Genomic DNA, 25740 nt, shown 5'->3' on the forward strand with positions numbered 1-25740 from the left:
TTAGTTTATTTCTGTATCGATCAGTAATAATTTTTTATTTTATATTCTTTAACAAATTTCTTTAATTTCTTTATGCTTTAACATATTTCAGAAGAATAAATGTTCTTGGAGTATCTTCAAAGTTTTTTCATTTTGAGATATAGAATTGGAAACGTTATATATGTTCTTTAATTTTCGCAACGCTCTCGATAAATTTGATTCATTTTCAGGGTTTACGAGATCTGCTAGTCATGCAAAGTTACCGAATTGTATTACGGATACGCAGTTGACGTGGTCACGGGCTGCCGTCTCAGCAGCCTATTGTAAGGATGGACTGGGACCTTGCGCATGGGCTGGGACCTTTTAGGTACATTTCCCGTTATTTCCTGGTTCCTTCAGTGAGTCGGGAATCAAAAGTGCTCGCATGCAGGATCCTATGAGGCGTGGAGCTCCGAAGGCCGCTGGGAATGATATAAAAAGGCCCTGATAGTCCCGACTTGCCTAGTCTTGAACAGGACGCCGTACTCAGCACAAGTTATAGTGAACTAACAATAAAATGAAAGTAAGTTATAACGGTAGAAATTATGCAGTAAATATAATTTTTTATGTTTTTTTTCTAAATTCGGCAGGTAAACCAGATTGTTAAGTATAGTACGCAGCTGATTGTGAAACACCCTGTACAAATATAACGTAATGTTACGTGATTACATTTTTTCCAGTTCACTGTTGTACTGCTCGTCGTCGCCTTGACCTGCTGGTCATTCGTCGTGGCCAAGCCTCAGCCCGAACCTCAATTCTTCGGTGGTGGATTTGGAGGCGGACGAGGATTTGGTGGTGGATTTGGAGGTGGAAGAGGATTTGGTGGTGGATTTGGAGGTGGAAGAGGATTTGGCGGTGGATTTGGCGGGAGACCAGGATTCGGCGGAGGATTTGGAGGTGGTCGAGGATTTGGTGGTGGATTTAGTAACGAACGTTTCAGTAATGAATTCTTCGGGTAATGATTCTTGATTTGCTTCAAAAGTATTTTGACGGTACCAGACTTTCGGAAAATGTCTGCAAACATTCTAACTGAAACGCCAACAAACAAGGTTTTGTATGAACGTGTAAGGCTTATCATAAATTTTAAGACATGTTGTAAAACGACGGGTTTTATTCTTTAACAAAATGGTTTTTTAAACGTGAGTTAACATCAGAGAGCCAACATGAGTCTATTATTAATTGTTGAATTTGAGCAACATTGTGTTTATAAATTTCTTAAATGATTTTATAATAAAATTTAATGTGAACCTATAAATTATGATGGTTGATTAAAGTCCGTCAAGAAATCAGTCAAATTTGTTGAATACTGTTAAATTATGTTAGATTTTAAAAAAGTGAAAATCTACTTGTCTGAGAACTGATCATGGAAGCTGATACTCCACTCCCTGGAGTACTGATGAGAACTGATACTCTATGCACTCAGTACTCGGTGGGCACTGAAGTATTTGCCGAGAAATAATTTGAACGGTGAACCTTTTAGAGAGTATAAGTAATAAAAATTAACTGGAACCAAAATAGTGATTGACACTACAGGTTACTGGTAGACCTTTAATGTCCTTGTGACCTTGTATTTTATTCATAATAACTACATTTCTTCATTATTACTGTATTGTTTGATAACAAAACTTTCGTTTTACTTACCTTGGTTACCTTTCAATTTTCGTTTTACTTACCTTGGTCAAGATCTCTACAAATGAAGTTTCTTACCGTTCAATCGTGGGTTATGGATGAAATGCCCGACATCAATTATTATTCGCATTTATAGGGCAGATAATTAAATTACCATAAGTGGACATCGGAAAAGTAACACACAACATCATAGACGAAATTATCATCAATTGTGAGGGAATTATTTAATGTATGAAGATTAGCTTTGATGTAATTTGAGAATATGAAAATTTGATCACTCGGTAGTGCCAAACAGGAATATTTTAATTAAACATTTTTCATAGTACAAATGGGTTTGCTATTGGAGATCGAAATGCATTTTAGGGACATATGTTATCGCCTCAGTGTCTTCTTGTTCAGCTGCCTTAAAGTTCACGATTGAAGAATCGGCCACCCCGGTAAATTTAGGAATTCCAAGATTTCGTTTAAGTTTTCTACGCATTTATCAATGAAGAGTTAGCCTAAAGCATGGCCAGGAGGGAGAACAAGAAACAGCTTCCAAAAAATTTTTTATCTGACATTTTTAATTTACTCGGAATCCTGCCAAAATTATATTTTTTTAGGATTTTATGCTCCAACTGTTTTCAAATGTTCTTCAAGAAACCGAACTTGAACATGTGGCTTTTAACGCTCATTGACTAAATGATCGATTCTAGGGAGTAAAAGTTTATGAATAAGTTGAATCCTATGGAAAATCCTATGTTTTTAGAAAGTAATCAGGAGAATTTAGCTTAAAAATTTCACACATCAGACGAGGATTATTTCAAGCGTGAGTGGCAACATTCTGTGGTTACCTGTTTTTCGCCCTCAATTTGTGTTTTTAAATTGACATTCAGCTTACTAATTTCATTTCTGTCATCTTCAAATGGACTAATATTACGTCTTATATGTATTTATACGTTTCAAATGTACTGATAATACGTTTTATACATGATGTCGAGTTTTGGGTATATATCTGAATCCCAATATGGCTTTTTCTGGTACGTTAACGAAGACATCAGGTGAACCTATTGAGAGTTGTGCATAACTCGTGACAGAACTTCACCAACAAACCAAGATATTAACAAATATATTTGCCAGAACAGGAAAAAAGACGCTCAAGAAATGTTTTTGTAAAATTCACAAATTAAGGCGTTAGCAGCTAAGAAGTGAAGCAATATTGTGAAATTGTTATAAAACCTCGGGCAATACAAAACATGCAACTTTTTCTACAATTTAAAACAGTGATACTAAACATAAAGTGAAATAATGCGACCTTATTCAATGCTAATTGTGATGATTTCCTTTAATTTTTTGTAAGCTCTCTTTGTTATGAACTGCAACTGCGCTACCGCCAAAAAATTTGAGAGCAGTGAAGACGGAAAATGTCAAAAATATTGTTTCCATTGCACACAGTTGAAAACAAGAGCTTTCAGCTAGGTGTGATCAATGGTCATTGGTCACCTTCTAAAATGAATAAGGAACATTTGCGTATATGTAGTCGAGATATGCGAATCATTTTCATCTTTAATTAATAAGCCTGACAATTCATCTTAATCTTCTGATTTTAAAGATGACAGTAGAGCAATGGGAACAAACAGCTGGAAATATCCGTTCTTAAGTTATTGTGGCAGTAAATCAGTATTTCATATCGCGCTGGAGATTACTGTCTAAACTAACTAATGTGAGACTAGTCATATAAATGGGTAAAGAAGCGTCTAATGTTAGTTTTATGTTACGAAACACTTGTGTTTGTTATATTTTTCTTCACCACTTATCCATTGCACGAGAGCCTCCAAGACCCATTTGAAAAGTTATTTAATGTGGCGCGAGACTGCTGCGCGAGACGGTAAATTGATCGGCAGTATGGCTAAATACTTGGAATTACCTTGTTTGTTTTCATTCAAATGGGGGTATCAGCCAAATGGGGTATCCTCAGAATACATCAATACAACAAGAACCTCTGACATGCAGTGCGTCTACCAGCCCAAGCATCTCCGAACACAATCTAGTTTTTAGAGCTAAATGATAGAACAGATACCCGATTCTTTTAAAGTTTGATTGCTTTTAGGAATGCATAGATGATCTGAGTAAGTTCGCAAAAATTTAAGCGATGACTGAATTATTGCAAAGGAGCACGACCTGAAATATTCTGCTTTATTCAGATTTCTGGGTATGTGTAGACCTGCTGCTTTATGTATACTCTGTGTCTAAAATATGTATGTCTACATATTCTAGGTCTGCAATGTCTGTGTCAGTCTCAAATAAGTGTCTACAATATTCGAAGAAATGTTTTCTTCAAATCTTTAATTAATCGCTATCTTGCAAGTTTGTGATATCAAGTTCATTCTTATCTCCGCCGTAGTTACAGTTATTGTTTATGCTCATCTAAAACAACTGATAATATTTTCCTGAAATGTATGATTTTCCATTTCTCCTTATATGATATACATAAAAATCCTTTTCCTTAAAACTATTTCTGAAGTTTCAAAAATATGCTTAGATCTAAATCAGGCTTCAACTATTTAATGAAGTACAATGTTCTAAAATACAGTAATAAGCTAAATAATGTGTCTTGCATTTTTGTCGTAGTTATAAATTATTTTTCCATTTTACAAAACAGGTATCTGACGTTGCTAAAGAGTTTTACTGTATTTTATCTAATTTAAACTTACCAGTATCTACTCATAGGGATGACTAGAATTAAAATCAGTAAGCTGCATGGAAGCATAGGCGTAACTTCATACCATGGGAATAGAAACCATAATATTTCAATTTGGTTTTTAGTCTACTCGTGATTTATTTGAAATTATTGGAAATTTTATTCGAAAATTTCATTCTATGAATTAGTATTTTTAACTGATTGTGATAAGACCTATTTATCGAGTATTCACTAGTGAGGGGGTGCAACAATCACTGTTAGACCGCAGTTTGCTCTGCAAGCTTTGTCTGCCGTCTTCTGAATGTTAAATGGGGAAGAAAAATTACGAACCGAAATGAACAATGATGAGCAATCCACTATAACTCAAACCTCATGTAAAAAATTCAAACAAATGTAAACAGAAAATAACTGAATGTTAAAATGTTCATAATATCATATGAATAAATGTTTTGTGGATTGCCATCTAAGGTACTTCCATTTTGAGATATAGAATTGCAGACGTAATAGATGTTCGTTAATTCTCGCGACTCTCTTGATACATTTTATTCATTTTCAGGTTTCACGAGATCTGCTAGTCCTGCAAAGTTACCGAATTTTTATTACGGATACGCAGTTGACGTGGTCACGGGCTGCCGTCTCAGCAGCCTATTGTAAGGATGGACTGGGACCTTGCGCATGGGCTGGGACCTTTTAGGTACATTTCCCGTTATTTCCTGGTTCCTTCAGTGAGTCGGGAATCAAAAGTCCTCGCATGCAGGATCCTAGAAGGCGTGGAGCTCCGAAGGCCGCTGGGAATGATATAAAAAGGCCCTGATAGTCCCGACTTGCCTAGTCTTGAACAGGACGCCGTACTCAGCACAAGTTATAGTGAACTAACAATAAAATGAAAGTAAGTTATAACGGTAGAAATTATGCAGTATATATACTTTTTTAAGTTGATTTTTCTAAATTCGGCAAGTAAACTTGATTGTTAATTATAGAACGCAGTTGGTTGTCGAACACCCTGCACCTGTACAAATAAAACTTAATATTTCGTGATTACATCTTTTTTTTCTTTCCCAGTTCATTGCTGTTTTTCTGCTCGTCGCCTTGACCTGCTGGTCACTCGTCGTGGCCAAGCCTCAGCCCGAACCTCAATTCTTCGGCGGTGGATTTGGAGGTGGACGAGGATTTGGTGGTGGATTTAGAGGCGGACGTGGATTCGGCGGTGGATTTGGAGGTGGAAGAGGATTTGGTGGTGGATTTGGAGGTGGAAGAGGATTCGGCGGTGGATTTGGAGGTGGAAGAGGATTCGGCGGAGGATTTAGTAACGAACGTTTCAGTAATGAATTCTTCGGGTAATTATTTTCGATTTGCTTCAAAAGTATTTTGACGGTACTAGACTTTCGAAAAATGTCTGTAAACATCCTAACTGAAACGCCAACAGATAAGGTTTTGCATGAACCTATAAGGCTTACTTATCATGAATTTTAAGACATGTTGTACAACGACGGAGATTTATTCTTTAACAAAATTGTTTTTTAAACATAAGTGAACATCTGTGAGCCAACATAAGTAAAATATTAAAATTGTTTAATTTCAGCAGCATTGCTGTTTTAAATTTCAGTAATGATTTAACAATTAAATTCAATGTGAACTTATGAATGATGTTTAATTATGATAGACATTAGAGAAGTGAAAACCAACTCGTTTGAGTACTGATCATGAGAACTGATACTCCACTCCCAGGAGGACTGGTGAGAACTCAGAACTGATACTCGACTCGGTACCCGGTGGGCACTGTAGCGTTTGCCAAGAAATAATTTGAACAGTGAACTTTTTAGGAAGCAAAGGCAATAACTGAAATCAAAATAGTGATTGGTACTATAAGTTACTGTTAGACCTTTAATAGAGAACACGGACCAATATCTGCCATACTTAGCGAGAAACCCGCTATGGGCCCGTGACCCGCAGTGGGCTCGCTGCCCCATGTTACCCTACCTTCTAAGGTACTTCCATTTTGAGATATAGAATTGAAGACGTAATAGATGTTCGTTAATTTTTGCGACTCTCTTGATAAATGTTATTGATTTTCAGGTTCCACGAGGCCTGCTAGTCCTGCAAAGTTACCGAATTGTATTACGGATACGCAGTTGACGTGGTCACGCGCGGGCTGCCTTCTCAGCAGCCTATTGTAAAGATGGACTGGGACCTTGCGCATGGGCTGGGACCTTTTAGGTACATTTCCCGTTATTTCCTGGTTCCTTCAGTGAGTCGGGAATCAAAAGTCTTCGCATGCAGGATCCTACGAGGCGTAGAGCTCCGAAGGCCGCTGGGAATGATATAAAAAGGCCCTGATAGTCCTGTCTTGCCCAGTCTTGAACAGGACGCCGTACTCAGCATTAGTTATACTGAACAAACAATACAATGAAGGTAAGTTTACGATAGAAAGTATACAGTAAAAATAGTTTTTTTGTGAAGTTGATTTTTATATGTTTGGCTTGTAAACCGGATTGTTAATTATAGTACAAAATTAGTTGTCGAACACCCTGTACAAATAAAACTTAATATTTCGTGATAACATCTTTTTTCTTTCCCAGTTCATTGCTGTTCTTCTGCTCGTCGCCTTGACCTGCTGGTCATTCGTCGTGGCCAAGCCTCAGCCCGAACCTCAATTCTTCGGCGGTGGATTTGGAGGTGGACGAGGATTTGGTGGTGGATTTGGAGGTGGACGAGGATTCGGTGGTGGATTTGGAGGTGGAAGAGGATTCGGCGGTGGATTTGGCGGGAGACCAGGATTCGGCGGAGGATTTGGAGGTGGTCGAGGATTTGGTGGTGGATTTAGTAACGAACGTTTCAGTAATGAATTCTTCGGGTAATTATTTTCGATTTGCTTCAAAAGTATTTCGATGGTACTAGACTTTGGGAAAATGTCTGCAATCATTCTAACTGAAACGACACATATAAGGTTTTGTATGAACGTGTAAGGTTTATCATAAATTTTAAGACATGTTGTAAAACGACGGGTTTTATTCTTTAACAAAATGGTTTTTTAAACGTGAGTGAATATCTGAGAGCCAACATGAGTCTATTATTAATTGTTGAATTTGAGCAACATTGCGTTTATGAATTTCTTAAACGATTTTATAATAAAATTTAATGTGAACCTATAAATTATGATGGTTGATTAAAGTTCGTCAATATCTCAGTCAAATTTAGTGAATACTCTTAAATTATGTTAGTTTTTAAAAAAGTGAAAATCTACTCGTCTGAGAACTGATCATGGAAGCTGATACTCCACTCCCTGGAGTACTGGTGAGAACTCAGAACTGATACTCCACTCCCTGGAGTACTGGTGAGAACTCAGAACTGATACTCCACGCACTCAAGAACTGGTGAGAACTCAGAACTGATACTCCATGCACTCAGTACTCGGTGGGCACTAAAGTATTTGCCGAGAAATAATGTGAACGGTGAACCTTTTAGAGAGCATAAGTAATAAAAAATTAACTGGAACCAAAATAGTGATTGGCACTACAGGTTTCTGGTAGACCTTCAATGTCCTTGTGACCTTGTGTTTTATTCATAATAACTACATATCTTCATTATTACTGAATTGTGCGATGACAAAACTTCAGAGACTAAATTTTCGTTTTACTTACCTTGGTCAAGATCTCTTCAAATGAAGTCGTGGGTTATGGATAAAATGCCGACATAAATTATTATTCGCATTTATAGGCCAGATAATTAAATTACCATCAGTGGACATCGGAAAAGTAACACACAACATTATAAACGAAATTATCATCAATTGTGAGGGAATTATTTAATGTATGAAGATTAGCTTTGATGTAATTTGAGAATATGAAAATTTGATCACTCGGCAGTGCCAAACAGGAATTTTTTAATTAAACATTGATTATAGTACAAATTGGTTTGCTATTGGAGTTCGAAATGCATTTTAGGGACATATGTTATCTTGTTCAGCTGCCTTAAAGTTCACGATTGAAGAATCGGCCACCCCGGTAAATTCAGGAATTCTAAGATTTCGTTTAGGTTTTCTACGAATTTTTCAATGAAGAGTTAGCCTAAAGCATGGCCAGGAGGGAGAACAAAAAACAGCTTTCCAAAATTTTTTTATCTGACATTTTTAGTTTATTCGGAATCCTGGCAAAATAATATTTTTTAGGATTTTGTACTCCAACTATTTTCATATGTTCTTCAATGCCACCGAACTTGAACATGTGGTTTTTAACGCTCATTGACTAAATGTTCGATTCTAGGGAGTTAAAGTTTAGGAATAAGTTGAATCCTATGGAAAATCCTATGTTTTTTAAAAAGTAATCAGGAGAATTTAGCTTAAAAATTTCACACATCAGACGAGGATTATTGCAAGCGTGAGTGGCAACATTCTGTGGTTGCCTGTTTTTCGCCCTCACTTTGTGTTCTTAAATGGTTATTCAGCTTACCAATTTCATTTCCGTCATCTTCATATGAACTAATAATACGTTTTATATGTATTTACATGCATGTATACGTTTCAAAAGTACTGATAATACAATACGTTTTATTCATGATATCGAGTTTTGAGTATATATCTGAATCTCAATATTGTTTTTTCTGGTTCATTTACGAAGACATCAGGTCGACCTATTGAGAGTTGTGCATAACTCGTGACAGAACTTCACCAATAAACCAAGATATTAACAAATGCTTTACCAGAACAGGAAAAGAGGCGCTCTAGAAAAGTTTTCGCAAATTTCACAAATCAAGGCGTTAGCAGCTAAGAAGTCAATCAATATTGTGAAATTGTAACGAAACCTCAGGCATTACAAAACATGCGACTATTTCTACAATTGTAAACATTTATACGAAACAAAAAGTGAATTATTACGATCTTACTAAAAGCAAATTGTGATGATTTCCTTCGATTTTTTGTTAGCTCTCTTTGTTATAAGCTGCACCTGCGCAACCGTCAAAAAATTTGAGAGCAGTGAAGACAGGAGATGTCAAAAATATTTTTTCCATTGCACACAGTTGAAAACAAGAGCTTTGAGGTGTGATCAAATGGTCGTTGGTCGCCTTCTAACATGAATAAAGAACATTTGCGTATATGTAGTTGAGATATGCGAATCATTTTCATCTTTAATTATTAGGCCTGAAAATTCATCTTATTCTTCATGATTATTGATAAGAAAGTACAGCAATGAGAAGAAACAGCTGGAAATATCCGTTCATAAAATAACGTTATTATTGCAGTAATGCAGTAAATCAGTATTACATGACGCGCTGGAGATTACTGTCTAAACCAACTAATGTGAGAACGAGTCATGTAGTTGTATGAATGGGTAAAAAAGCTTCTAATATTATTTTTATGATACAAAACACTTGTGTTTGTTTAAATTTTCTTCACCACTTATCCATTGCACGAGAGCCCCCAAGACCCATTTGAAAAGTTTGTTAACGTTGCGCGAGACTGCTGCACGAGACGGTAAATTGATCGGAAGTATGGTTAAAAATTTTAAATTAACTTTTTTCATTCAAATGGGGTATCAGTCAAATGGGGTATCCTCAGAATACATCAATGTAACCAGAACCAATGGCACCAGTGCGGCTACGAGCACAATTGCATCTCCGAACACAATTTAGTTTTTAGAGCTAAATGATAGAACAGATACCTGATTCTTTTAAAGTTTGATTGCTTTTAGGAATGCATAGATGATCTGAGAAAGCTCGCTAGAATTGAAAGGACGACTGAATTATAGCAAATGAGCACGACCTGAAATATTCTGCTTTATTCAGATTTCTGGGTATGTGTAGACTTGCACCTTTATGTATACTCTGTGTCTAAAATATGTATGTCTACATATTCTGTGCTTGCAATGTCTGTGTCAGTCTCAAATATGTGTCTACAATATTCAAAGAAATGTTTTCTTCGAATCGTCTTTAATCGCTATCTTGCAAGTTTGCGATGTCAAGTTCAGTCTTATCTTCGCCGTAGTTACAGTTATTATTTATGCTTAATTAGAACTATTCCTGAAGTTTCAAAAATTTGATTAGATCTAAACCAGGCTTCAACTATTTAATGAAGTTCACTGTTCTAAATTACAGTAATAAGCTAAATATTATTTCTTGCATTATAATCGTAGTTATAAATTGTTTTCCATTTACAAAAGAGGTATCTGATGTTGCTCAAACGTTTTACTGTATTTTATTTAATTTAAACATAGCAGCACCTACTAATAGAGATGACTAGAATTAAAATCAGTAAGCTGCAAGGAAGCATAGGTCTAACTTCATACTATGGGAATAGAAACCAAAATATTTCAGTTTGGTTTTTAGTCTATCTGTGAATTATTTGAAATTATTGGAAATTTCATTCGAAAACTTCATGCAATGAATTAGTATGTTTCATTGAATGTGATAAGAATTATTTATCGAGCATTCACTCGCGAGGGGGTGCAACAATCACTGTTAGACCGCAGTTTGCTCATCAGGCAATGCCGGCCGTCTTCTGAATGTTAAATGGAGAACCGAACGAAATGAACAATGATGAGAAATCCACTAAAACTTAGAGCTCATGTAAAAAATGCAAAAAATGCAAACAGAAAATAATAAAGTTAAAATGTTTATAATTCCAGAAGATTAGCATTAGATGGCAGAATTTTCTTGTTGTAACGCGTACGAATAATGATCAGAGAATGCATTATATTCCAATTTGCTGGGATTTAAAATTCTTCAAATGACTTTATAGCTCAATAGGCATGTCTCAGTAAGAATTTATAATATATTTAACGACGTTTTGAGTGTATCAACATTCATTTTCAAGTTGATAGAAGCATTGAACAATGAAATTTTTGATGGTCATATGTACATAATACATGTAAATAGGATACAACAAAGAAATTCTAAACGGAACTTGACTCTGAAAAAAGCACTGCATGATGACGATGCTGGTGGGTTCCTCCAGCACTGCATGATGACGATGCTGGTGGGTTCCTCCAGCACGGTGTGAGCGATGGTCTTGTGAGCTTGTCTCAAGGGGTTCCCTTGTCCTGCAGACTGTAGGTGGCAGGTGAGACGGTCTCAGTGCCGTGGTTGTTAGTCCAAAAACTCCAATGTAGTCCAAATGATGAAATAGTCTAAAACCTTCTTTGAAGGAAAATTTACAGATCACATCGGCTTCTTGGAGAACTCCCGGTTTTTTGAAGCGTCCATTATTTTGTATACTCCGGAACTTGACGTTGTTGTCAAAGGTATCGATAAGTTGAATTCATTGCCAGTTGAATTTATCGATAATTTTGAGATGAAGTTGCTTGTTTGAAATACTCAAAGTCGTAGTTGTTGGTCTAGTTACTCCAGTATAGTCCAAATTTCGAAGAAGTCTACGAACTTCTTTGAAACAAAATTTTCAGTTTACACCGGCCTCCTGGAGAACTCCCGCTTTTTTGCAGGGTCCAGTGTTTCGTACAGTCAGGAGCTTGACGTTGTTGTCAAAGGTATTACCAAGCGAGTTGAATCAATCGAGATTTTTGGAATGAAGTTGCTTGTTTTTAATACTCAATGTCATAGTTGTTGGTCTAATTCTTCAATGCAGTCCAGATTAGAAAGTTGACAACATACTTTGAAGCAACATTTATAGACCACACCGGCCTCTTGGAGGATTCGAGCTTCTATAAGCATTGGTCATTGCTGCGTATGGTCTGGAGTTTTGACGCTATCATGGGTTTCACAGAGCCTGTTCAATTCACCGATAATCTTGAAATAAAGTTGCCCGACTTTAATACTTTGAGGTAGTTTGAGATACTTTTCTAAATGTTCAAATTTCATATTTTTGAGTTTGCTTTTAATTTGTCTCGCAATTAGTTTATTTCTGTATCGATCAGTAATAATTTTTTATTTTATATTCTTTAACAAATTTCTTTAATTTTTTTATGCTTTAACATGTTTCAGAAGAATAAATGTTATTGGAGTACCTTCAAAGTTTTTTTCATTTTGAGATATAGAATTGGAAACATTATATATGTTCGTTAATTTTCGCAACGCTCCCGATAAATTTTATTCATTTTCAGGTTTCACGAGACCTGCTAGTCCTGCAAAGTTAGGGAATTGTATTACGGATACGCAGTTGACGTGGTCATGGGCTGCCTTCTCAGCAGCCTATTGTAAGGATGGGCTGGGACCTTTTAGGTACATTTACCGTTATTTCCTGGTTCCTTCAGTGAGTCGGGAATCAAAAGTCCTCGCATGCAGGATCCTGTGAGGCGTGGAGCTCCGAAGGCCGCTGGGAATGATATAAAAAGGCCCTGATAGTCCCGACTTGCCTAGTCTTGAACAGGACGCCGTACTCAGCACAAGTTATAGTGAACTAACAATAAAATGAAAGTAAGTTATAACGGTAAAAATTATGTAGTATATATATATACTTTTTTTTAAGTCGATTTTTCTAAATTTGGCAAGTAAACTTGATTGTTAATTATAGAACGCAGTTGGTTGTCGAACACCCTGCACCTGTACAAATAAAACTTAATATTTCGTGATTACATCTTTTTTTTCTTTCCCAGTTCATTGCTGTTTTTCTGCTCGTCGCCTTGACCTGCTGGTCACTCGTCGTGGCCAAGCCTCAGCCCGAACCTCAATTCTTCGGCGGTGGATTTGGAGGTGGACGAGGATTTGGTGGTGGATTTAGAGGCGGACGTGGATTCGGCGGTGGATTTGGAGGTGGAAGAGGATTTGGTGGTGGATTTGGAGGTGGAAGAGGATTCGGCGGTGGATTTGGAGGTGGAAGAGGATTCGGCGGAGGATTTAGTAACGAACGTTTCAGTAATGAATTCTTCGGGTAATTATTTTCGATTTGCTTCAAAAGTATTTTGACGGTACTAGACTTTCGAAAAATGTCTGTAAACATCCTAACTGAAACGCCAACAGATAAGGTTTTGCATGAACCTATAAGGCTTACTTATCATGAATTTTAAGACATGTTGTACAACGACGGAGATTTATTCTTTAACAAAATTGTTTTTTAAACATAAGTGAACATCTGTGAGCCAACATAAGTAAAATATTAAAATTGTTTAATTTCAGCAGCATTGCTGTTTTAAATTTCAGTAATGATTTAACAATTAAATTCAATGTGAACTTATGAATGATGTTTAATTATGATAGACATTAGAGAAGTGAAAACCAACTCGTTTGAGTACTGATCATGAGAACTGATACTCCACTCCCAGGAGGACTGGTGAGAACTCAGAACTGATACTCGACTCGGTACCCGGTGGGCACTGTAGCGTTTGCCAAGAAATAATTTGAACAGTGAACTTTTTAGGAAGCAAAGGCAATAACTGAAATCAAAATAGTGATTGGTACTATAAGTTACTGTTAGACCTTTAATTTCCTTGTATCCCTGTATTTTATTCATAGTAACTGCATTTCTTCAATACTACTATTATGTTTGATGACGAAACTTCAAGAACTAAATTTTCGTTTTACTTACCTTGGTTGAGATCTCTACAAATGAAGTTTCTTACTGTTCAATCGTAGGTTGTGGATTAAATACCCGACATCAATAATAATTTTCATTTATAAGCGAGATAATTAAATTACCATCAGTGGACATTAGGAAAGTAACATTTATAGACGAAATTATCTTCAGTTCTGAATAAATTATTTAATATTTGACGATTAGCATTGATGTAATTTGAGGACATTAAAATTTGATCGCTCGGTAGTGCCAAACAGGAATATTTTATTTACACATCATTCATAATACAAACGGGTTTGCTATTAGAGATCAAAGAGAATTTTTGACACGTATGTTATTGCCTCAGTGTCTTCTTGTTCAGCTACCTGAAAGTTACCTATTGAATAATCGTCCACCCCAGCAAATTTAGGAATGCTGAAAATTCGTTACTGTATCCTACGAATATATCAATGAAGAATTAGCCTAAAGCATAGCCTTGAGGAGGGGCAAAAAAGAGTTTTCCAGATTTTGTTTACCTGACATTTTCAACTTACATGGAAACCTGCAAAATTAATATATTCTCTAAATTTTATACTCCTACTACTTTCCGATGTTCTTCAAGGCCCCCGAAGCCACCGAATTTGAGCATGGGGGTTTTTAACACTTGTTGATAATATGTTTGATTCTAGAAAATAGAAGTCAATGAATAAGTTGAATCATCTGGAAAATCCAATGTTTTTTAAGAATTACTCAGGAAATTTTTGTATACAAATTTCACACATTAGACGATGATTATTGCAAGCGTGAGTGGCAACATTCTGTGGTTGCCTGTTTGTCGCACTAGATTCGTGTTTTTAAATAGTTATTCAGCTTATGAGTTTCATTTCTGTCATCTTCAAATGTACTAATATTACGTTTTTATGCATGAAATCAAGTATATTTTGAGGTTTGAGTATATTTCTGTAACCCTATATTGCTTTTTCTGATACGTTTATAAAGGCATCGGATCAAGCTTTTGAGAGTCGGATTTGCAGAATTAGTAACAAAACGTCACCAATAAACCAGAATATTTACAAATAAATGCAATCGTGCGACTTTCGTGCAAGAACAGGAAAAGAGACGTTCTAAAAAAGATTCGTAAATTTTACAAATCAAGGCATCAGCAGCTAGGACGTCAAGCTGTATTGTAAAATTGTTATGAAACCTCATACAAAACATGCGACTTTTTTCTACAAAATACATCATTGATGCTGAACATAAAGTGAAATAGTGCGACCTTATTCAAAGCGAATTGGAATTATCTTTTTTGAATTTTGTTAGCTCTTTATTAGGCGTTGCAACTGCGCTACAGACAGGAAAAAATTGAGAGGACAGGAGGTGGTGAGGTGAAGGCACAAATTGGAAGGGACCTCCTTGAGGGCCAAAAATCAACAATGAAATTTGGCTAAATAAGAATATTTCAGCTAAGGAAGAACAAGAAAGCATGACCAAGACCTGGAGCGGTGTGTCGTAAATCAGTTTTAGACTTTGACAGAAAATATCAACGCAGTGGCTGATTTTTTATTCTTCCCTACTTCGGTAGCCCGTCTGAAACATAATTGAAGAATTTCCAGAGAATTGAAAATCTCATTTCTGCAATATTTCCCGAGTATTAACTTGCTTGTGTTGCTAGTGAATATTTTCAAAATTAGTTATTTCTTTAAATATAAGGAAATTATTCCTGCCCGGTATACGAAATATTTGTTAAACTAATGTCACTGGTATAGTGGCAAATAAACGATGATACAATTTGAAAACTGCTAGCAAGGTTGTATCAAAAATTACCATTTGAATTCTAAATTGGGATAAATTAATTTAGTTTCGAAAGAAAAACAATCGTTCTACATTTTGTATCGAGTGTCAAATGAAGTTCAATGCTCAATGCGAAAACTGTAGTGTGAATTGAACGTGGCATTCCTTACAAATCATACAATAATGGTTTCATTTCTATTTATTCCTATTTCATTTTATAGACGAGACAAAAAAACTCATGTTATCGATCCTGCCGGGTCGATCCGGGTTAACCGGCTAGTTTTTTATATTTGCTGATCGGTATAATAATATCTTATGTTTGACAATTCGATGTCTGCATTCTATACAGTTATATTCAGGGAACATTATCCGTTGTAAAATTTTTGAATTGAATGAAGAAAAAATATGTCTTACTTTTCATTCATCGCAGTTATTTGAATAAATCATGAGAAAATAAACGAAGTCGAAATATTTACTTCAGTCAGGTTTCGATTAAATATACAGGGAAACAAATTATTAAAAAATTATTTAAAGGAAATCCCATCCACAACATCGAGAACCACCTTACAATTCATAGAGACAAAGCGGGCTCGTGATCACATCTCCTTCCATTGAAATCTAACTTGCGATCGCACTAACTTACACTTATCACCATAATGCCTCTGTTATTTTCATTTTAGAACGGAAACTGGCGCATTATTTGTTCGATATTGATAGTCTGGATGAAATATTTTATTAAGGGACATAAAAAATCATTCCCAAATCTTAAACTTGTATTGATATTTTTCTTTAAAGAGAGCAGAGTCTACATATCACTTCATTGCTTATCAATTAAAATCTGAGAGACTTTCAAACGGTCCTTGGACGGAAAATATTCCTTATCCATTGTCCGAAATCTTCAAATCCTTGTCTGAAACCAAATCCGCGAAATTGTGGCTCAGGCTCGGGCATGGCGACGGCGAATGCCACACAGGCCACTAGGAGGACGATCAGGAACTGTAAATATGAAATTTATTAGGCCCTTTGTGGTACATTGTTCAATATACAAGTTATGCAGAACATTAATCAAAACACTCACGAAATAAATATAACTTCTTTAAAGAAAAAGACTCAAATTCTAAGGCCTATGGTTCTTCTCGGCTAGGTTGAAGTATATAGGTACAGCTACAGATGCGGTAGCTGTATACGTCATCACAGCTAGAAGAAACATCGGTAACTCAATCCGCTGAAGTCATTGGCTTGATATAATTGCGATATGGAGATTACCGGCCCTTCATTAATCGAATTATAACTTAAGTGATATCTTAAAATTTATGCTGTCATGAAAGATCAGCTCAAACTTATGTTTTGAAATTTGTTTATTTAATTCTTTGGTGGGCAGTACTGAGAATGAGAGGCAAAATCATTTGATGTAGATGAAGTTCCTGATATTTTGTTTGCAGCTCACGTTAAACTTGTTGGTTCTTAAGCAATTCAGGCAGGCAGGAGAAGCGCCTGTACAACAAATTCCCTATATACCTTCAATGTTACGTGGCTTAAATTTTTTTCCATCCCTTGCTCATGAAAAATATTTTTGATCGTTCAATAAATGTAGGTAACCAATTTAAAAAAACGGCACGGTCTATAAAATTTATAAACTTGCACGAATTCTTTCTACTTTTGATGGAAATGAGTTAACTGAGTTGAGGAAATAATCTAATTGAGGAATCTTAATTTAAAAGCGGCTTTCTTCTGCAGCATAACTGTCATTATTCTGGCGGCGATATCTGATACCGAACAAATTCACTCGCAAATTTCATGCAGGATGGCAATCAAACTTGCTTGAAAACAGGCTCATTGAAAACTTAATTTGTTAAATCGCAATGTTCCGCACCACTCACGAGCTAACGAAAAAAGTTAATCCCGAGCTACAGGTATGCGATTAGCTCTCAACTGAGCTATTTATGAATTGATTTATTGATTATTGTCCCATGTGGTCTGGCAACAACAAATTATTATTCATCTGTTTATAGCATATATGTTTATAATATAAGTAGAGTCGATATATAGATTTTATACATTTATTTCTCAAAATATGTTTTTTTTATTCAGTCCAAATACCGGTTAGTAAGCATCACAATACCAAGCGTTTTTTTATAGTCCATTACGAACCTAAAGGATCTCCAAAAAGGATTCTTTACATTACTTGAGTAAGTGCATTGAAGCTGGTACCTGTATTACGACAGTACAATTTTGCAATATGTTAATGGTTCCAAAACCAACTTTATCCATAACAAACTTTATCCATAACCAACTTTATCCATAACCAACTTTATCAATAATCAACTATATTCATAATCAACTTTATCCAAAACTAACTTTATCCATAACAACTTTATCCATAACCAACTTTATCCATAACCAACTTTATCCATAACCAACTTCATCCATAACCAACTTTATCCATAACCAACTTTATCCATAATTAACTATATTCATAATCAACTTTATTCAAAACTAAGTTTATCCATAACCAACTTTATCCATAACCAACTTTACTCATAACCAACTTTATCCAAAACTAACTCTATCCATAACCAACTTTATCCAAAACTAACTTTATCCATAACCAACTTTATCCATAATCAACTTTATCCATAGCCAACTTTATCCATAACCAACTTTATCCATAATCAACTTTATTCATAACCAACTTTATCCAAAACTAACTTTATTCATAACCAATTTTATTCATAACCAACTTTATCCATAACCAACTTTATTCATAAAAACTTTATCCACAACTAACTTTATCCACAACCAACTTTATCCATAACCAACTTTATTCATAACCAACTTTATCCAAAACTAACTTTATCCATAACCAACTTATCCATAATCAACTTTATCGAAAACCAACTTTATCTATAACCAACTTTATCCAAAAATCACTTTATCCATAACCTACTTTCCAAATTTGTGCGATCGGAAATTGAAGATCAATTTCTAATTTGGTAGCATTCATTCCAAAACTTAAAAGTTCCTTCAAATTCTAAACCGCATAAATGTTCTAAATAAAAATTTTAATATTATGTTTTTGTTTAGTTTATTGGTTGTATTAAATGCATTTTTCTCGACATAAAACTTAATATATTTCATTTGCTTCCATTTCCTTTGAAAAGAGAGATGAATAAGAATTCTCTATCTAACTGGGGGTTCGAATAAATCGTACTATTATAAAGATTATTCGATTAAAGGGTTTGCATTGGGATTTTTCATAATGGATTAGTGTTTTCATATAACGCTTTTTTTAACTCAGGGATTTATTAATAACAGGCAACGCCGGATTGACTTACTCGTACATCATGAAAAAACTGCATGAAATAAAATATTTCGAATGCTGCATTAAAAAATAGATCCATTTTCATCATATCATATGACCAAAACTGTCGCTTTTAAATTTCTGCCGTACTCACCAGTTTCATTGTCTTGTTGAAGAGTGGAACTCGGTGAGCGTTGTTAAGTTTTAATAAAGAACTTATGAAGAACTGAGAAGGACTGCTTACAGGGCTGCTTGATCGTTCTTTTATAGCACTTCTTGCGACCTTGAAGATCCCACAACTGAACTGGTTTGATTACCATTATGAAGATGGGATAAATAATTTATTTTAAGGGATTGCCTTCGTTGCAGAGGTACTACCTCGTCGTACGCTCGAGTTCCAATTCCCAATGCAACCCTCTTTTTGAGCGCATTATTTCGATGGATGACTAGGCAATCTCAGGCAGGTTATAGGTGACGTCTGCCCACGTGTGTCTTTTAATCATTTCATATGATTAATTGACTTTAAAGGTGATCTTTGGCACCATGTATATATCATGGAAACTGTGAAACCCCTGACAAAAATTACAATCCCTGGCAAAAATTATGGAATCACTGGCTTCGGAGGATGTTCACTCAGTTGTTTAACTTTGTAGAAAAAAAGCAGATCACAGACATGACACAAAACTAAAGTCATTTCAAACTTCTGGCTTTCAAAGTCATTTCAAACTAAAGGCATTTTTCTGGCTTTAAGAAACACTATAAGAAATCAAGAAAAAAATTGTGCAGTCAGTAACGGTTATTTTTCCAGACCAAGCAGAGGGAAAAAATATGGAATCACTCAATTCTGAGGAAAAAATTATGGAATCAAAAAAAACAAAAGAACGCTCCAACACGTAACTAGTGTTTTGTTGCACCACCTCTGGCTTTTATAACAGCTTGCAGTCTCTGAGGCATGGAGTGACAAACTGAGTGACAAACAGTACTCTTCATCAATCTGCCTCCAACTTTCTCTGATTGCTGTTGCCAGATCAGCTTTGCAGGTTGGAGCCTTGTCATGGACCATTTTCTTCAACTTCCGCCAAAGATTTTCAATTGGATTAAGATCCGGACTATTTGCCGGCCATGACATTGAACTTATGTGTCTTTTTTCAGGGAATGTTTTCACAGTTTTTGCGCTATATGGCAAGATGCATTATCATCTTGAAAAATGATTTCATCATCCCCAAACATCTTTTCAATTGATGGTGTAAGGGATTGGATAGGATGTATAATGGGATAAGAAAAGTGTCCAAAATATCAACGTAAACTTGTGCATTTATTGAAGATGTAATGACAGCCATCTCCCCAATGCCTTTACCTGACATGCAGCTTCATATCATCAATGACTGTGGAAATTTGCATGTTCTCTTAAGGCAGTCATCTTTATAAATCTCAATGGAACAGCACCAAACAAAAGTTCCAGCATCATCACCTTGCCCAATGCAGATTCGAGATTCATCACTAAATATGACTTTCATCCAGTCATCCACAGTCCACGATTGCTTTCCTTAGCCCATTGTAACCTTGTTTTTTTCTGTTTTGGTGTTGATGATGGCTTTTGTTTAGCTTTTCTGTATGTAAGTCCCATTTCCTTTAGGCGGTTTCTTACAGTTCAGTCAAAGATGTTAACTCCAGTTTCCTCCCATTCGTTCCTCATTTGTTTTGTTGTGCATTTTCTTTTTTTGAGACATATTGCTTTAAGTTTTCTGTCTTGACGCTCTGATGTCTTCCTCGGTCTTCCAGTATGTTTGCCTTTAGCACCTTCCCATATTGTTTGTATGTGGTCCAGATTTTAGACACATCTGACTGTGAACAACCAACATCTTTTGCAACATTGCGTGATGATTTACCCTCTTTTAAGAGTTTGATAATCCTCTCCTTTGTTTCAATTGACATCTCTCGTTTCGGAGCCATGATTCATGTCAGTCCACTTGGTGCAGCAGCTCTCCAAGGTGTGATCACTCCTTTGTAGATGCAGACTAACGAGCAGATCTAATTTGATGCAGGTGTTAGTTTTGGGGATGAAAATTTACAGGGTGATTTCAAAATTTTTTCCTCAGAATTGAGTGATTCCATATTTTTCCCCTCTGCTTGGTCTTAAAAAATAACCGTTACTGACTGCACAATTTTTTTCTTGATTTCTTATAGTGTTTCTTAAAGCCAGAAAGTTGCCATTTGAAATTAATTTAGTTTTGTGTTATGTCTATGATCTGCTTTTTTTCTACTAAGTTAAACAGCTGAATGATCCTCCGAGGCCGGTGATTCCATAATTTTCGCCAGNGCGCCGTCTTTTACGACTCGCCTCTTATGGATATGCATTATAAAAATGAATGAGATTATCTAACTAGAAGAATAAAATAAAGCATTTGGTGCACTTTTCATCGCTCATTTTTCATAATGATTATTCATAATTCGACCGAATGATCACTTCACCATCTGACACAAATATCATTCATCATATCACTATTCATATCACTTTACAAAAATAACCTTCAGCAAATATAAGAATTATTTACATAGTAGGCCTACGTGACGAGGAGTTCGAGAACGAAATATCCTGGTCGCTCTTTTATAGCGCTACTGGTGACCTTCAAAATCCCACAATCGAACTGGTTTGACTTTCAAGACGATACTGGCAAATATAACTTATTATGGCGTTCCATAAGGGTGCATCCGGGGTTTAGGCGTTAACCACGCCGTACGCTCGAAGCTCAATTATACCGCCGACAATCTTCTTTTTGTACGCAATTCTGATCGTCGGATGACTGCACAAGCAAGTGCCTAATACTGCCTACTCAGGGTGATGCACGTGTGGTGTTTCATAAGTTTATTTAATAGACTGAAGTGTCCCTCTTGCAGAAGATCTTTGAAAAATCGATAATATTCACCGATGCAGGTTTGAAGAATGGGCAAGAATATTGGTATTTTTAACACTTATTTTGGCGTGAAATTCACATTTTCTTCTCGTCAACTTTTAGCTTGTCCCAGAAAAGTTCAACTTTTTATTATCCACCCTGAACAGGTCGTTTTCAGTGTGCATATACTGTATGTTTTATTTAGTGGAAATATGAAGCCTGAATGAAAAAAATGCAGCATATAACAACAGACACAAACACTGATGAGGAATATCGGCGAATATTCAACTAGTATGACAAATTGCGAAATAAATTCTAATAAGATAAATACCAATATTATTACTAGTATAAAATAGAGTAGGATGTTTGACAGATAAATTAATACTTTTCATTCAATTCACTTCCCTATTAATTATGCGAGTACAATCATTTGTTAATGCGGATCTAGAATCATTATCATAATCTTCGTTCACCTCATATCATGGTGACCTTCAAAATCCCACAATCGAACTGGTTTGACTTTCAGGACGATACTGGCAAATATAACTTATTATGGCGTTCCATAAGGGTGCATCCGGGGTTTAGGCGTTAACCACGCCGTACGCTCGAAGTACAATTATACCGCCGACAATCCTCTTTTTCTACGCATATCTGATCGGCGGATGACTTCATAAGCAAGTGCCTAATACTGTCTACTCAGGGTGATGCACGTGTGGTGCTTCATTACTTTATTTAATTGACTGAAGTGTCCTTCAGAAGATCATTGAAAAATCGATAATATTCACCGATGCAGGTTTGAAGAATGGGCAAGAATATTGGGATTTTTAACACTTATTTTGGCGTGAAATTCACATTTTCTTCTCGTCAAATTGGAGCTTGTCCCAGAAAAGTTCTACTTTTTATTATCCACCCTGAACAGGTCGTTTTCAGTGTGCATATATGATATATGTTTTATCTTGTGGAAGTATGAAGCCTAAATCAAATCGGCTTAAAATACAATGGATTTATAAAAAAATGCAGCATATAACAACAGACACAAACACTGATGAGGAATATCGGCGAAAATTCAACTATTATGACAAATTGCGAAATAAATTCTAATAAGATAAATAACAATATTATCACTAGTATACAATAGAGTAAGAAGTTTGACAGATAAATTAATACTTTTCATTCAATTCGCTTCCCTATTAATTATGCGAGTACAATCATTTTGTTAATGCGGATCTAGAATCCTTATCATATTCATCATTCACCTCTTAGTCTTCGCCCCATTGTTCAACTAACCGTGTCCGCAAAATCCACCGCCACCGTATCCGGATCCGCGTCCACCACCGAATCCCCCAAATTCTCGTCCACCACCGAATCCTCTCCCAAATCCTCGTCCACCACCAAATCCTACCCCAAATCCTCTAAATTTTATACTCCCACTACTTTCCTATGTTCTTCAAGGCCACCGAACTTGAGCATGTGGTTTATGACGCTAATTGACTAAATGTTTGATTCTAGGGAGTGAAAATTAATGAATAAGCTAGATCCTCAATTCGATATTCTTTAAAAATTATTCAGGAAAATTTGGCATAAAATAATACACATCGGACGATGTTTGTTGCAGGCGTGAGAGGCAACATTCTGTGGTTGCCTGTTTGTCACACTCGGTTCGTGTTTTAAATAGTTATTCAGCTTCCGAATTTAATTTCTGTCATCTTCAAATAAACTAGTTATACGTTTTATACATGAAACCGAGTTTAGATTATATTTCCGAAACCCAATATTGTTTTTTCTGGTACGTTTACGAAGACATGGGAGCGCGCTATTGAGAGTCCGTGGTGCATAATTAGTGACAGAACGTACACCGGCACTCATTACAGCCTCTCGGCGAGTCGACCCTGTTTGTTTGTTTCCAATTTATTTTTACGTCACCAATAAACAAGTATATTTATAAATAAATATTTTTGTTCGAGAACAGGAAATACACTCTAGAAAAGATTCGTAAATTTCACAAATCAAGGCGTTAGCAGCTAAGAAGTGAAGCTATATTGTAAAATTGTTATGAAACCTCAGGCAATACAAAACGTGCAACTTTTTTACAATCTAAATCATTGATGCTAAACATAAAGGGAAATAATGCGACCTAATTCAAAGCAAATTGTGATGATTTTCTTTAATTTCTTGTCTGTTCTCTTTATTATGCGCTGCAACTGCGCTACCGCCAACAAATTTGAGAGCAGTGAAGCCAGGAGGTAGCGAAGGGAAGCTACATTTGGAAGGAACCTTCTAGAGGGCCAACAATTAACGACGAAATTCTGCCAAACAAGGATATTTCAGCTAAGAAAGAACAAGATGGGCTGACCAAGACCTGAAGCGGTGTGTCTCAGATCAACTTTTCACTATGACAGAAAAAATCAACATAGTTGCTAATTTTTTGTACTTTTCCCTACTTCGGTAGCTCGTCTGAAACATAGTTGAAGAATTTCCAATTAATTGAAGATCAATATTTCCGAGTATTAACTTGAATGTTTTGCTAGTGAATAATTTGTAAATTATTTCCTTCTTTATATATAAAAAGGTTTCTGTCCGGTATACGAAATATTTGTTTATCGATAGGAAAGAATACACTTATAGACAAATGATATTTAAGATATCATTTATCTAATGATAAATTAGAATCAAGCTCTATCAATTAATAAATCTCTCAAATATTGATGTGCGAGGGCTATTCAGAAACTAGGGAATGTTTTGTAATAAAATAAATACTAGGTAGAGAAAAAATTTTTTATTATATACATCTGAAAGAGTTACTATAATTCTACTTTTCTACATAGTCACCAAACAATTCAAAACCCTTATCGTAGAGCGATGAACAAGTACTTACAGTATATTATTAGTCTGCTTATATCGCAAGTTCACAAGGAATTTAAAAGCAAAGAAAACGCCAAGAAAATTCACCATATCGATATTGAAAACGTTTCGGAGTCCAGCTCCATCATCAGTTCGACTAAACATCTGTCTGTCCGTCCGTCTGTCCGTGACCTCAAGTTTTCGTCGACGAGAAAATGCGCTCTCTGTCATTCACTGCTGTGAGTACTGAGTTATATTTTTTTAAGCTTCACGCTGAGTCGGGGAATAAAAATCCTCGCATACAGGTTGCGCGATGCTCTGCGGCGTGGAGCTCCGCAGCTAGGCCGATGGGAAGGATATAAAATGACCCTGATAGTCCCGACCTGCCGAGTCTCGAACATGACGCCGTACTCAGCATAAGTTATACTGAACAAACAATACAATGAAAGTAAGTTAATTTGCGGTTGAAATTATGATTATATATAATTTCTTTATTGAGAAGTTGATTTTTCTGAATCCGGCTTGTAAACCATATTGTTAATTATAGTACGCAGTTGGTTGTGAAACACCCTGTACAAATAAAACGTAATATTTCGAGATCAGGAAGGGAGATCGGTGGAAATGGTGTAGGAAAGGGTCGTCTGCCGAAGACCACCACTGCCCTGGATGTAATGGACCATCATGATTCCTGCCTTCCGGAACGTAGCCTTCAACACTTCAAGCCGTCCTTATCTAGGCCGTGGGTCGAACCAGCCCTCGGTCGAACTACAATTGGAACTTTTGGGGAATATTTCCTCTCGCGCTTGTATGCGTAGAGCAATAATTTTTGAACGCCCGTCATTAGGTCCGCCATTACATATTTTAGGCCAACGATAGGTGGCCTAATATATAGTAAGAACAACTGAAAATGTACATCTGAGCATAAAGTAAGAATATCTGAAAATTGCTTCTATGAATGCGAAATTTGAATATTTGGTCCATACAAGACTACATTCCTGACATTTTCTATATTATTTAATTATGAGGTCTAAAATAAAATCAGCAATAGTCAAATATTTGTTTATTAACTTGAACACAAAATAAAGCATCAACGAGAACGAAATCCCACACGAAAAATTCTAAACATGGCCAATTTCCCCAAGGTATC

The 25740-nt window shown here is 35.9% G+C and overlaps 3 protein-coding genes and 1 long non-coding RNA gene across 6 annotated transcripts; 3 read left to right on the forward strand and 1 right to left on the reverse strand.

The window, feature by feature from the left end:
* Nucleotides 1-698: 698 nt before the first annotated feature.
* On the forward strand, nt 699-977 carry LOC108673419 (glycine-rich cell wall structural protein-like; the record flags this gene model as incomplete). Its single annotated transcript, XM_018161244.1, has 1 exon — nt 699-977. A coding segment is annotated over one exon (279 nt), but the record flags the coding sequence as incomplete, so codon positions are not given.
* Nucleotides 978-5109: 4132 nt separating this feature from the next.
* Nucleotides 5110-7688, forward strand: LOC108673420 (keratin, type II cytoskeletal 2 epidermal). Of its 3 annotated transcripts, none has more exons than XM_018161246.2 (2): nt 5110-5216; nt 5390-6209. In XM_018161246.2, exons 1-2 carry the CDS (start codon nt 5211-5213, stop codon nt 5666-5668), a joined length of 285 nt encoding a protein of 94 aa, XP_018016735.1. In that variant the 5' UTR covers nt 5110-5210; the 3' UTR covers nt 5669-6209. The 3 variants fall into 3 exon arrangements, with proteins under 3 accessions (XP_018016735.1, XP_018016736.1, XP_018016734.1); XM_018161247.2 differs by lacking the exon at nt 5390-6209 and adding an exon at nt 6907-7688 and having other exon boundaries at nt 5115-5216; XM_018161245.2 differs by lacking the exons at nt 5110-5216; nt 5390-6209 and adding exons at nt 6679-6739; nt 6907-7688.
* A 4896-nt stretch (nt 7689-12584) lies between these two features.
* LOC108673421 (keratin, type II cytoskeletal 2 epidermal-like) lies at nt 12585-14737 on the forward strand. Its single transcript, XM_018161248.2, has 2 exons — nt 12585-12691; nt 12871-14737. Exons 1-2 carry the CDS (start codon nt 12686-12688, stop codon nt 13147-13149), a joined length of 285 nt encoding a protein of 94 aa, XP_018016737.1. The 5' UTR covers nt 12585-12685; the 3' UTR covers nt 13150-14737.
* Nucleotides 14738-16013: 1276 nt separating this feature from the next.
* Nucleotides 16014-19084, reverse strand: LOC108673422. Its single transcript, XR_001930978.2, has 2 exons — nt 19013-19084; nt 16014-16553 (listed from the first exon to the last, which is right to left on the reverse strand). It is a non-coding gene; the product is annotated as an uncharacterized LOC108673422 (long non-coding RNA).
* Between the last annotated feature and the right edge of the window lie 6656 nt (nt 19085-25740).

Source organism: Hyalella azteca, unplaced genomic scaffold (genome assembly GCF_000764305.2).
Source record: "Hyalella azteca isolate HAZT.00-mixed unplaced genomic scaffold, Hazt_2.0.2 contig9315, whole genome shotgun sequence".
Lineage (NCBI taxonomy): Eukaryota > Metazoa > Arthropoda > Malacostraca > Amphipoda > Hyalellidae > Hyalella > Hyalella azteca.